This window comes from Molothrus aeneus, chromosome 8 (assembly GCF_037042795.1).
Source record: "Molothrus aeneus isolate 106 chromosome 8, BPBGC_Maene_1.0, whole genome shotgun sequence".
In the NCBI taxonomy this organism is placed as follows: domain Eukaryota; kingdom Metazoa; phylum Chordata; class Aves; order Passeriformes; family Icteridae; genus Molothrus; species Molothrus aeneus.
Genome location: NC_089653.1, coordinates 2,688,091 through 2,700,339, shown reverse-complemented (window position 1 = coordinate 2,700,339; position 12,249 = coordinate 2,688,091). Strand labels below are relative to the sequence as shown.

The following is a 12,249-nucleotide window of genomic DNA, read 5'->3' as shown; positions in this document are numbered from 1 at the left end:
ATCAGTAAATGGGATCTTGGTGAGGACCTGGATGCGTTCCTGTGCCCTCTTGCTGCTTTCTAACCCTTTCTGTGCCCCTTGCAGTATGGCTACGCTCCCAAGGGCTCCTCGGTGGTGCTCTACAGTGACAAGGAGTACAGGAAGTACCAGTTCTTCGTAGCCCCTGACTGGCAAGGAGGAATTTATGCCTCCCCCTCTGTGGCAGGCTCCAGGCCTGGTGGGATCATAGCTGCATGTTGGGCAACCCTGCTGCACATTGGAGAGTCGGGCTACGTTGAGGCCACGAAGAGGATCATTAAAACAGCTCGTTTCCTGGAGTCAGAGTAAGGGTTTGGATCCTGCTGGACCCCTCCTCCCAAACTGCTTTTGGTTTGTTTTTCCCTGATACCTGCTGGGCAGTTCTAGGAGAACATTTATTTGTGCCTAGATAGCTGAGGGGTGCAGGCACCTTCACGCAGCTTGGCTTTGAGACTTCCTTTTGCCTCAACCATGGCTGAAGGGGAATCTGGAGGGAGGATGAAAGAAGGGTTGTACTTCTCCTTGTTGGGGTGCTTGGGTGGCTATGTAAGAGAAGCTGATTTTCTGTCTTCCCTTTTCTGTCTTCTCTCTTTTCAATTGTTTCCTGGGTTTACTTGACTTTAGGGTGTGTAATGACCCAGGTCCTCTGGCAAGCCCCAATGGCATGGGCTGGGTGTATGATTTTTGGGTGGGAATGTGCTGCCATCTCTTCCCTCTTGTAGCTTTTCCTTTAAGGCTCCAGCTGGGTGGACAGAATGGCTGAATACTGTAACATTGATCAGTCATTTCTTTTCTCCTCTTTCTTTTCAAGGCTGAGAAAAATCGACAGCATCTTCATTTTTGGGAAGCCAGAGGTGTCTGTCCTGTCCATTGGCTCGGACACTTTTGACATCTATCGATTATCTAATTTTTTAGCTGCAAAAGGATGGAACTTGAATGTCCTACAGTTTCCACCAAGGTGAGTGTGTGGAGACCAGGGAGTGATGTATTTAGCAAGATGCTCAACTTCAGGCCATGTAGCTCTCGTGATTTGCTGAGTACTGTTGTCCATAGCTGATAAATTGTGTGTAGAATTTTCCTCTGCACAGCAGGAATCATTTTTGTAATTGCCATTACACAGCAGTGAAGATAAAGTAATAGTAATTTTAATGAGCCTGGCAGAGGACTTTCTATTTACCTCTGTCTAATACAAGCAGAAAAATGTAAATAACCAAGGCTCTATCTGATGTTTAGTTAACTGAGGCTTTGTAGATTGATTTATTGATTTTTGCTGTCTTCCTCCTGCCCGCTGAAGGTGAAGGAAATCAAAACAACAGTCAATGGTTGATCATTTTCAATGTAAAATTAATCTTTGTCAGAGACTTTCCTTAAGTGGGAAATTGGGCTTTTGTGGGCGGAAGGGGCCAGTGCTCCCAGATGCAGCTGCACTGAAAAAAATTGTGAGTGACCATGTGAAGCAAAGTCCAGAGAGTCTGAGGTGATAGCTCAGAGGTGGGTGCTTCCTTCTGGTGATGGGTTAGAAGCTGAGGAGGAAGGAGAGGGAAATGATGGCAGGGGTCCCTGTGCTTGCAGGCAGCTGCATTTTTCTCACCAGAGGTACCTGGAATGAGGTGAGAAACTTTAACCTAATTGTGAAGTCAGGAAGGAAGGAAGAAGGAGCTGGTTGTAGCAAGCATTTTGCAGGGATTCTCCTTAGTGGGAATGCTGATTCAAGGAGATACCCAGTTATCACTGGCCACAGAAGGGCTCAGCTGCTGTTGGGGGCTCAGAAAAGATGGAGCTGTATGTACTGGAGGTGGTTAATGTGTGCCCTCTGCCCTGCCTGCCCAGCATCCATCTCTGCATCACGCAGCTGCACACCAAGCCCGGCGTGGCTGAGCAGTTCCTGAAGGACGTCAGGGACAGCATCCAAGACATCATGAAGGACCTCAATGCCAAGACCACAGGCATGGTGAGGAGGCCAGCACACAGTGAGGAGGGGGTGTTTGGGCTGAGGGTGTTTCTCCTGTGTAACAGCCTCTCTTCTCTGCTTAGGGAGCCATCTATGGAATGGCGCAGTCCGTCCCAGACAGGAGCCTGGTGGCAGAGATTTCCCAGGCCTACCTGGATGGCCTCTACAGCACGGATGTTCTCAGCACTGAAAAGCACATGAACGGCTCTCCCAGCCACCACTGACTGTAGTGCAACAATCTGTGCCTTGCCAGCCAGCACTGGGGTGGTTCCAAAGGTTTCCTAGGGAAAGAGATTGCAGTTCCTTTGTTCCTACAATTGCAGGTCTGAGGGTGGCTTGATCTGGAAGAATTCCTTCCCTGTCTTAGTCTCTTCTGAAATCTGCATTGTTTTCATGCCCAATTTCAGTTTTAGGGCTTTTCCTCCCTCCCCCCTGCCTGTTTTCATCATGGCTGTTGATGGTGAATTGAATGTCCATTCCACAGCTCCAAATTCCTCAGGTATCCTGCGTGTCCCTTCATTCCATGTTGTTTCTCCTCCTCAGACCTGGTATTCAGCCAGTGTCCAGCCAAGTGTTAAATTTGAGTTCTCACATTGTGTTCCACGGCTCCAATCTTCCTGGAAGCTAATGGCAGACAGTAAATTGGAAATTTTGTTTTCTCTTGAGTATTGCTGTAAGCTGCTGCATTTAACAGACCTTGCTGGGAGCCTTATATCTGTGTAATGCAGAACTGCTAAATTGGCAGAGGGAAGGTAGTCATGGCCTCCCTTTGAAATATGAGTGAGACTGCAATCAATATCTGCTGAGGGGGAGAAAAAAACAACACAAACTCCTTTTCTGGAATCTCTTGAACAACAGCAGAAGTAGAAACCAAGCAGGTGGCATAGGGACAGGACCTGGAAGGTACTGAAAGCCCCAGGTACACTGTGGCTGTTCTGCTCCCCTGCCTCTTGTAGAAGACATGCATTGACCACCCAGGAGTGCTGTTTTCCCTTGCACAAATCTGGAGGGAGGTGCAAAGCTCATTTCACTGTTCAGAACTTGAAGGTTTTACACTGTCCCCTCAGGATGCTGTAGCAGAGCCAGCCAGCCCTGGCCCCTGTCACAGCCAGGGACGTTGTGTGCAGAGGGTTTTTTTATCCACGGTCTTTTAGTATCAAAAGGTGACTTTTGTATTAGCAGTAATCTCAGCTCTTTGCACTGATTCTTTTAAGGCACATTCTCAAAAGGGCATTCACCATTGTGCCTTGATGCTTCTCTGGCTTTTTTTTTATGGCAGGCCAGGGAGGGTTGGAGGGTTCAGCTGTTTGACCGTGACCTTGGTTGTGGTCGTTTCTTTATGGTACTAATTCTGAATACAAACCTCAAAGGCAGGCTGGCCTCAGAGGAAGAAGCACCCTTGCCTGTTAGGTAGGATAGTAGTTGTAATGAGCCAAGTCCCTTCACAGTATTACAAAGATGCTGGGAGAAACAGGGGAAAGGATGCAGCAAGTCAGAGCTGTTCCAGCCTTGGGCACGTGGCTCAGCCCTTTGTATTTTTTCCTGCTGTTTTTAGGATGAGAGGGTTTTCCCAGCACAGCCTTGTGGCCTCAAGGACAAGCCAGAATCTCTCAAGTAGCCTTGGAGTTACTCCTGCAGGGCTTTCCCATGTTTCCTCTCAGCTTTTTGCATGGAGCAGAGTTTCCCAGGCAGAATCCCACATGTGGGTGAAGACTTCATGCTGTGTCTACACAGTCCTGTGCGGGGCATCTGAAGGCATCTCTCTGCTCCAGCCTGTTAGCCTGAAGCTGGCCCTGGCTGCAGCACAGGAATTTAAAGGAATGAGAAGGTCACTGACCAGCTCTTGCACAAACCAGCCCAGGCACTGTGGGAAGGATCCTGGCTTTCCAACAGCTTTATTCCCTGTGCTAGGAGACACAAGCATTTTGGCCATCTGCCCTGAGCTTGATGACTTCATGCAAGTCTCTGAGCCCTTTTGAAATCATTGAATTGCCTGAGAGTCTCTTGATGGTGATATCAGCTCTGGCAGTTTGTATTGGACCTATTTATTCTCTCAAGGTCTTGCCAATGTGACCATTACTGTATCTCTGAGTTTGGAGACAGTCTTCAGTGTCTGGCTACTGTGATGGTTCTCTTTGGAACCGAGATTTAACAGAACAAAAAAAAAAAAAAAAGGGAGGTACTCTTTTTGTTTCTGCTTTAAAAGAAAGAAGGGGTGGATTGGGGTGGGCTGAAGGAGAGCAAAACTCCCTTCTCTTCCTTCCCTGGTTGCATTTTCCTCCCAGGAAGTAGGTGGATCTAACCAGATCAGTGCTCCATTTCACACTTTTGGATGTATTTGAAGATGTTATTTGTAAGTCAATGTATTCTATTCTGGGCTTTGCTCATTAATAATATTTGTGGGTTTAATTGTTCCATGTGTATTTGTCCTATACTGTAAATGTAATCCTGTGGTCAGGAGTAGGCCACTGTAATTCCCTGGTGTGTAGTTTTTATTCATCCTTGTCACCTAACATGTAATCTGCATCCACTTTATCATGCCAAATGGTCCTGGAAAAAGAGATTTCCAGGCTGTGTGGTTGTTTTAAAGACAAAAAAGAGAAGAATTTGATGAACTGGATTATGATCTGAAACTGGACGGTACTTTTAGACCTGGAGGGATCCTTGCCACTGTGAATTCCTGCAGGATTTCCTGCTTTTCCAAGCGGGACACTCAATTTGTTGCTTGTACAAAGCACTCCCAAGGGATTCACCTGTTTTTAGGTACTAGAATGAAGAATATCCAATGGGATGGACCAAGAAGAGATGTGTGTCTTCATGCCATGGATTTCATCTGCACTTTTCTGATGACTTGGGGGAGAGGGGAGTGGAAGGGTTGCGTACAACACAATAATACCTTGCCCAATAAATCCACAAGGACTTTTTAATGGACAAATGAGATGAGTTGATCTGATGGCAGTTTTCTGCTTTGCTCTGATTTGCCCCTGGTTGAACTGGAGGCTGAAATAGCTGGAGAGCTGGTGAAAATGGCCCTGGTTTGTATTAAAATGGTGCATTTAGCTATTTAGGCTCACTGAGCTCTTATTTTCCTGCTTCAGTGCTTGTTTGAATGAATGTGAACCTGGAATTTGCTCATGCACAGCCTGGTCTGTGGCAGGGAGGATGGTTTATGAATCTTACTAACTCTGCCTGAGGGCTGCTCTGTCCTTCTGTCAAAATGAAGGTGGTGTCCGTGTCTGCATCTTGTGTGTGATGTTCAAGGATGCTGGAAGTTAAGAGCTATCGATTTTCTATTAATACTTTGTAGAACTTAAAAGGGTTTAAAAAAGAGAAGAAAAAAAGACTTGAACTGGGTGTTTGTAGTGTTTTTCCCCAGACTGTGGTGCTGAAATCAAATGCTGTTTTGGTTTCACATGAAATTGTTCATTTTATCAGTGAAGATCCTGCACCACCAAATCCACCCACAACCCCATTTTGGGAAGTATTCCATCCTAAGCAGCCCTTGCCCTGGTGCCATGCAGCTTTTGTGCCTTTTGGTTGTCCTTTCCCTGTATTTGTGCCTTGGCTGTGATTTTACACAAGCAGTTTTTACCTGCCCTGGCTTTGATCCTCTCTGTCTTTCAGACCCCAGTCACTCTGATGTGAAGGCACCTGCCATTTATGTGTGAAGGTTTTTTGTGGCAGCAGCGCCTTCTTTAGAGCAGTCAGGGAAACCTGTTGGTGTCATTTGGTCAGTGAGGCCTCTCTGCAAAGAGCCACCAGGTTCAATGAGATGTTTATTGTAAACATTTTCAGTTGGTATCCCAGGAAAGGCTGGCTCCAGTTGGGGTCAGACCACGTGCCTGATGTAATACTGCTGGAGAGGAGCTACAGCAATGACAAACTGCACAGCACCTTGCTGCTTGGACACAGACAAGCCAAAGGGGTCATAAAATGAGTTTTAAGCACATTCCACGAGGTAAGGAGCAACAACAGGGGCAGGATGGGGGCAGGCTCTGGACAGATTTACTGGTGTAACTTGACTCTGGAGGGACATCGACCTGTTGGACCTGTACCAGGGGAAGTACCAGGATGATCAGAGGGGATGGAGCACCTCTGCTATGAGGAAAGGCTGAGAGAATTGGGATTGTTCAGCCCAGAGAAAAGAAGCTTAGGGGTGACCTCATTGCAGCCTTCCAGTGCCTGAAGGAACCGACAAGAAACACGGAGAAGGATTTTCTACAAGAGCACGTAGTAACAGGACAAGGGGAAATGATTCACACAGAATAGGTTTAGATGGGGTATTGGAAAGAAATTCTTCCCTATGAGAGTGGTGAGGCCCTGGCACAGGGTGCCCAGAGAAGCTGTGGCTGCCCCTGGATTTCTGGCAGTGTCCAAGGCTGGGTTGGATGGGGCTTGGAGCAGCCTGGGATGGTGGGAGGTGTCCCTGGCCATGGCACGGGGTGGAATGAAGTGATCTTTAAGGTCCCATCCAACCCAAACCATCCCGTGACTCTGTGATATGACTGTGATATCACAGAGGCTCAGATAAGAGGCTCAGCAGCTGGGGCTGTGGGATCACATGGCTAAGGAAGGGTTTGAGGATGGAATGTGCAAGATCAGAGGTGGATACATGCACCCTGAGCAGTGCCTCCATCCATCTGAGCTGCGCTGGAAGGGCTGCCGAGGTGTCAGGCTGTCTGGATCCAGGATCTAGCTTGGAAGTGGGAAAAGGCTTTGGGTGCAGGACACAGTGGCACAGTGGGGTTTTGGCTGGTGGATCTCTGCTCAGGAGAGGGAAGCTGCCACCTGCTCGATGAAGCTGGCCAGGTTGATGTCTCGCTCCGACAAACCCCCGCAGTCGTGGGTGCTCAAGGTGATGTGAACCTAAGGCAGACAGACAGGCCCAGAGTTGTGGACAGAAACAGCAGGGCTGCTTCCCTCAGTGCTGCATCTGACGAGGCAGTAGCTCCAAACTTGTTAGCAAAATTCCCTGCGCTGGCAGAGGCGCTCTGGCACTTTGCCTGGTTTTTCTCCTCTCTGCAGCTCATGCTGGCCACAAGCTGTCACTGCCACCCCTGCCTTGGTCACAGCAGCCACCTGTGCCCATTTTCAACTCACTCTTTTTCACAGAAGCTTTTCCTGTGGCTGCTGCTTGATACAGATTTTAATAAGCAATGCTGGTGCCAGCCTTTGGCAGCTACTGCTCAGCTGGACGGGATAAAAGGAGGAGGAAAGGATCTGTAGTAGCTGAAGGCTGGCTGTGATATGGGAATAGCATCTGAGGGAAAAGGTCCTGCTGATGAGAACAGCACTTGCTGCTCCTGTTTTATCCCTCAGAAGAGGGAGCTGCTCCCTGAAGTGATCTGCTTTGTCCTCACCATCGTGTTCCTTACCTTGTTGTACACATTGAACCACTCAGGATGGTGATCCAGTTTTTCTGCCTGTAGAGCCACTCTGGTCATGAAGCCAAAGGCCTGCAGGGTAAGAAGGAAAGTTAATTCAGAACCATTTACCCTGCAACATACTGGTTTTCACTCCCATTATTAACAACTTTACACGCCCTGTGGCTTCATAACCCAACCAAATGCAAGGCCTGGGCTATTCTGGGAGTTTTCTGTGGGTTCTTCTCTTCCTGAGGAGTGTTTCCCAGACAAACTGTGCTGGGTTGAGCCCTTTGGTGTCTTGGGGAGATTATTTTGCTCAGCCATTCCATTTCAGGAGAGACACAGAGGGCTTTCTTTGGCTGAGCTTTGCAGAGGGGACTCCCAGTGTGCAGAACTCTGTGCCCCTGATGTTCATACCCGGTTGAAGTCCTTGAAGTGGAACTCTTTGAAGATGGCATCTCTGCCTTCCACCTCGTTCCACCCCACAGCTCTCAGGTTTGGCAGCAGCTGCTCCCTCTCCTCTGTGCTCAGCCTGTGGGCTTTGCCTGCCTGGAAAGGGAAGAGGAGCAGGTCAGTGTGGCAGAAAAGGGATGAAGCAGATGCTGAGAGCAATGAGGTATCCATGGATTGTGGAGTTGCAGCTGCAGAGTGGGTGGGAGGGATGGAATATCAGTGTCCTCTGCCCCCTGCCTGGAGTACATCCTGCATCTACCAACAAAGTCCAGCTGGCCCCTTCTGTCCTCTCACCTGCAACACCTCCCACAGTGCCTGAGGTACTAAAAAATGATACCTGAGTGAAGTTAAACTCCAAAATACATTTTCTTTTACATATAATCTTCAGGGGAAAAAAGAAAAACAATCAACAGCTTAAAAAGCAGAAGCTCTTGTGATAATTTCTAGATCTGAGAGTTGCTTTAGGGTTCCTGAAGTAGGAGGGCCTTTTTCCCTCTCTTTCTTTCCCTCTCTTTCCCTCTCTTTCTTTCCCTCTCTCTTCCTCTCTCTTTCCCTCTCTCTTCCTCTCTCTTTATTGGGAGCTTGCTTTTGAGGAGAAAGAAGTGCTGTGGATCAGAGATGAGTCACACTAAGCTGCAGTTCAGCTCCTTTTTCCCCCTCTCCTTTATATTACAATAGATTTTAAGAGGCTGTTTCAGCCTGTGAGGAACAAAGGGCAGAGGGAGGGATTGTGGTTGAGCTCTGCCTTGGGCAGAGCTGCTGGTACTTATTTTTTAAGGGGTGGTAGTGGGGGAGCAGCACTCCTCAGGCTTTGAGGAGTGTTTATAGGCAGAGATGAAACTAAAATGAAGCTCTTGGGGATGGGGGCTGCCTGAGCCAGCTCTGCTCTGGCTCAGTGGGAAGGCAGGAGTGAGTGCAAAGGGGCACTGCTCTCTGAAATGTCATGTTCTGGCAATTAAAATTCTTTCACAGAATCACAGATTGTTCTGAGTTGGAAGGGACCCACAAGGATCATCAAACTCCAGCTCCTGGCCCTGCACAGGACAGCCCCAAGAATCTCACCATGTGCCTGAGAGCATTGTCCAAACACTCCTTGAGCCCTGGCAGGTTTGGGTGAGTTGATCTTTCCAGCTGGTGATGATAAAGAGCTCCTTGTAATTTATTTTCCTTTGTGTGCTGTAGAGCCAAGTGTGGCAAGTTGGATATGAGTCCTGAGAAATCTGGCTCAATGTTTTGGTGGGTATTTGATCAGCAGCCCCTTGAGAGGCTTTGCTTGGGCAAAGCTCAGATATGGCGTTGGGCAAGTGAGGCAAATCATCCTCTCCTGTGCTTTCCCTGCTCACAGGCTGCACAAAACCAAAGGACCAGCTGTGAAACTGATGGTTTTGTGGGTGGCTCTTGCATGTTTGGGGAAGACTGGAATGATGACACCCCATTCCCGTGGCTGTGTGGGTGCCTGCCTACCTGTGTATCCCTGCATGGAATGGAGAGTGCCAGTGTCACTGGGGCTGGGATGCTTCCTGTCCAGCTGCAGGAGTTTTGGGGAGGGTGTTCCTTGCCTCTGCATATTTTGGATGACCCCCTGGCAGCCCTGGCTCTGTCACCCCCTCCCCACCCCCCAAATGTCAACGCTGTGCTGGCAGGGAAGGCAGTGAGCAAACAGGACTGAGCTCAATAAACCCGGAGCCGTTGCCCTTCCCTGCTGATGGTGAGATAAGCCGGGCACAGGTAGCTTAGCAACTGGATAAGGTGGGGACAGAGGATGGCTCTGCTGGCAGGGAGCCACCCGCGGGGGCTCTGAAGGGAGCAGGACAAGGGCTGCACCAGGATTTGGGATCAGGGGCTGAAACTTCTCCATATCAGTGCTAAAAAGAGGAAAGGTAAAAGCTGGAGGGCTGTAGCTTGGAGCAGAGGGGCATGGATGCAGGGGGCTGGGTTCCAAACCAGCCTTCCCCGGGCACAGCAACAAAGGGACTTGGTGTAATTGTTCTTTTTCTCTGTCGTGACCCTGTGGGAGGATGGCCCCCGGGGCTTTTTCCAGCCCAGCTCCTCCCAGCACCGGCGGGAGGCACGGCCAGGCTGAGGTTTGGCACCCAGAGCACCCAGAGCCAACTCCTCTGGCTGTGTCAGAGGGCAAATCCTCTGCCTGGAGCACCCCCTGCCTCCATCCTGCTCCAATCCATCCCTCTCCACCCCAGGACATGGGCCAGCCTGCTGCTTTTGTCAGGATGGCATGTCAATGCTTTCATGTGCTCTCACTCCTTAAAAACACACTCTTCTCGTTAGGGAAATGAAATTATTTTGTTTTCCTCTGCTGGTTCTCAACTGCCAAAAAGCTGGGATTTTAATTTTTGGGGTTTTTTTTTTTTTTGCCAGCAGGAAACCAAGTAGATGCATTGTTCAACTGAGGGAAAGGAATCAGCAAGGGAAATTGGGAGAATCTGAACCCTCTTTGCTCTAAAATCTTCCCTTTTAAAGAACCATGGAATGGTTTGGGTGGGAAGGGACCTTAAAGATCATCCAGTTAATGGGCAGGGACACCTTCCACTACCCCAGGTGGCTCCAAGCCATGTCCAAGCTGCCCTTGGGCCCTCTTTGCTTTAAAATCTTCCCTTTTATCAAATCGTGGAGTGGTTTGGGTGGGAAGGGACCTTAAATCCCATCCAGTTCTGCCTCCTGCCATGGCAGGGACACCTTCCGCTATCCCAAGTGGCTCCAAGCCCTGTCCAACCTGGCCCTGGGCACTTCCAGGGATCCAGGGGCAGCCACAGCTTCTCTGGGCACCGTGTGCCAGGGCCTGCCCACCCTCGCAGGGAACAATTTGTCCCCAATGAAAGGTAGAATTTCCACCTAGGAGAAGGCACACGGGGCAGCCCTGGAATGCTGTATTCCACGAGGCTCTTTAGCTGCGGTGGAAAAGCCGATTTCCAGCCGGCCCGGGCGTGTTGTGGGGCTGTGCAGATGGAGCACACGCGGGGGTCGTCCTTGCCCTACAGAATGTGAGGAGGGGGTCATTCCTGGCGGATCCTTTCCCTCCCCCTTCGAAGAGCCTGGAGAGCGAGCGCTGCCTTTGCAAAAGCAGCAGGAGCCGGCGGAGCTGCCGCGTTACTGATTAACCACAGCGCTCGCTCCTTTCCCCTTCCTCCTGCCTCCCCTCGCACCCTCCAGCTGCCGCTGGCGCATTTCTGCCTCGGCCAAGGCACAGCGAACAGCCGGCTTGCCCAGCAGCCACTCACCATGGTTCTCGGTGCCCGCGGGGTGATGCTGGACGCTCCGTGCCCGCCGGGGGACGGCCGCTCCCGCCGCGCCGGATCCCGCCGGGTCCGCGGCTCCTCCGGGCCGCCGGAGGCGTGGCGAGGCCACCGGGTCCACCCCCAGCCCTGGCCACCTGCCTGTGGGGCCTCACGGCCACCGGGGCACCGCCGGAACGGGGGCTCTGGGAGCCCTGCACCACAAAGCCGCGATGGGTTTTGCCCCCGCTCCTGCGGGTCGCTCCCTTCATGTGAAAAATGTAAATTTTATGATTGGCTTTTTGCAAATATTCAAATGAATTATACATTTTATATGTATAAATTAATAAATATATACATATACACACACACATTTGCACATATTGTATATATATACACACATATATATACACATAGAATATATGTATATACATATATATATGTGTATATATATGTATATGCATATTTTATATGTGTATATATCTGTATATACATATATTCTATGTGTATGTATATGCATATATTCTATGTGTATATATCTGTATATGCATATATTCTATGTGTATATATATGTATATGCATATTTTATGTGTATATATCTGTATATGCATATATTCTATGTGTATTTATGTATATGCATATATTATATGTGTATATATCTGTATATGCATATATTCTATGTGTATTTATGTATATGCATATATTATATGTGTATATATCTGTATATGCATATATTATACGTGTATTTATGTATATGCATATTTTATATGTGTATACAAATATTATATGTATATATATATGTATATGCATATATTATATGCGTATATATCTGTATATGCATATATTATGTGTATATATATGTATATGCATATATTATACGTGTATATCTGTATATGCATATATTATATGCGTCTACATATATTATATGTGTATATATATGTGTATAAATATATTATATGTATACATAGACATATACATATTATATGTGTTATGTTTGAAAGTTATGCTGTATTCATTCTCTTAAGTAGTGTGTTAAATATAGTTTTAGGTTATAACATAAGGTTAAAATAGAAACTGTGCTATGTAAGATATTTTTTTAAAGAAAGGACTCACGCCAAGATAGCAGCCACAGGGCACCCGAATCTTTCAGAGAAAGAGAATTTATTGCTCCATTATCGAGTTCTTCCCACCTCCCTCAGCCCTGAAAACTCAGTCAGGATTCAGAGGAAGA

The 12,249-nt window shown here is 48.2% G+C and overlaps 2 protein-coding genes across 2 annotated transcripts in view; one reads left to right on the top strand and one right to left on the bottom strand.

Moving 5' to 3' along the window:
* The window catches only part of SGPL1 (sphingosine-1-phosphate lyase 1), a 32,924-nt gene extending 27,606 nt beyond the window's left edge, over nt 1–5,318 (top strand). Inside the window, exons 11-14 of the mRNA XM_066555078.1 lie at nt 85–323; nt 830–976; nt 1,849–1,969; nt 2,053–5,318. Of these exons, the coding sequence (XP_066411175.1) occupies nt 85–323; nt 830–976; nt 1,849–1,969; nt 2,053–2,193 (648 nt within the window). The 3' untranslated portion in view covers nt 2,194–5,318. The remainder of the gene's footprint in view (nt 1–84; nt 324–829; nt 977–1,848; nt 1,970–2,052) is intronic.
* A 410-nt stretch (nt 5,319–5,728) lies between these two features.
* On the bottom strand, nt 5,729–11,214 carry PCBD1 (pterin-4 alpha-carbinolamine dehydratase 1). The gene is made up of 4 exons (XM_066555079.1): nt 11,025–11,214; nt 7,753–7,884; nt 7,345–7,425; nt 5,729–6,835 (listed from the first exon to the last, which is right to left on the bottom strand). Exons 1-4 carry the CDS (start codon nt 11,025–11,027, stop codon nt 6,737–6,739), a joined length of 315 nt encoding a protein of 104 aa, XP_066411176.1. The 5' UTR covers nt 11,028–11,214; the 3' UTR covers nt 5,729–6,736.
* Between the last annotated feature and the right edge of the window lie 1,035 nt (nt 11,215–12,249).

Bases quoted from the DNA above. Each gene is read 5' to 3' on its own strand.
- PCBD1 (XM_066555079.1), bottom strand. The intron at 7,426-7,752 runs GTATGAACATCA...CTTACCCTGCAG, and splicing joins ACTTCAAGGACTTCAACCGG to GCCTTTGGCTTCATGACCAG. The intron at 6,836-7,344 runs GTAAGGAACACG...TGTCTGCCTTAG, and splicing joins GGTTCAATGTGTACAACAAG to GTTCACATCACCTTGAGCAC.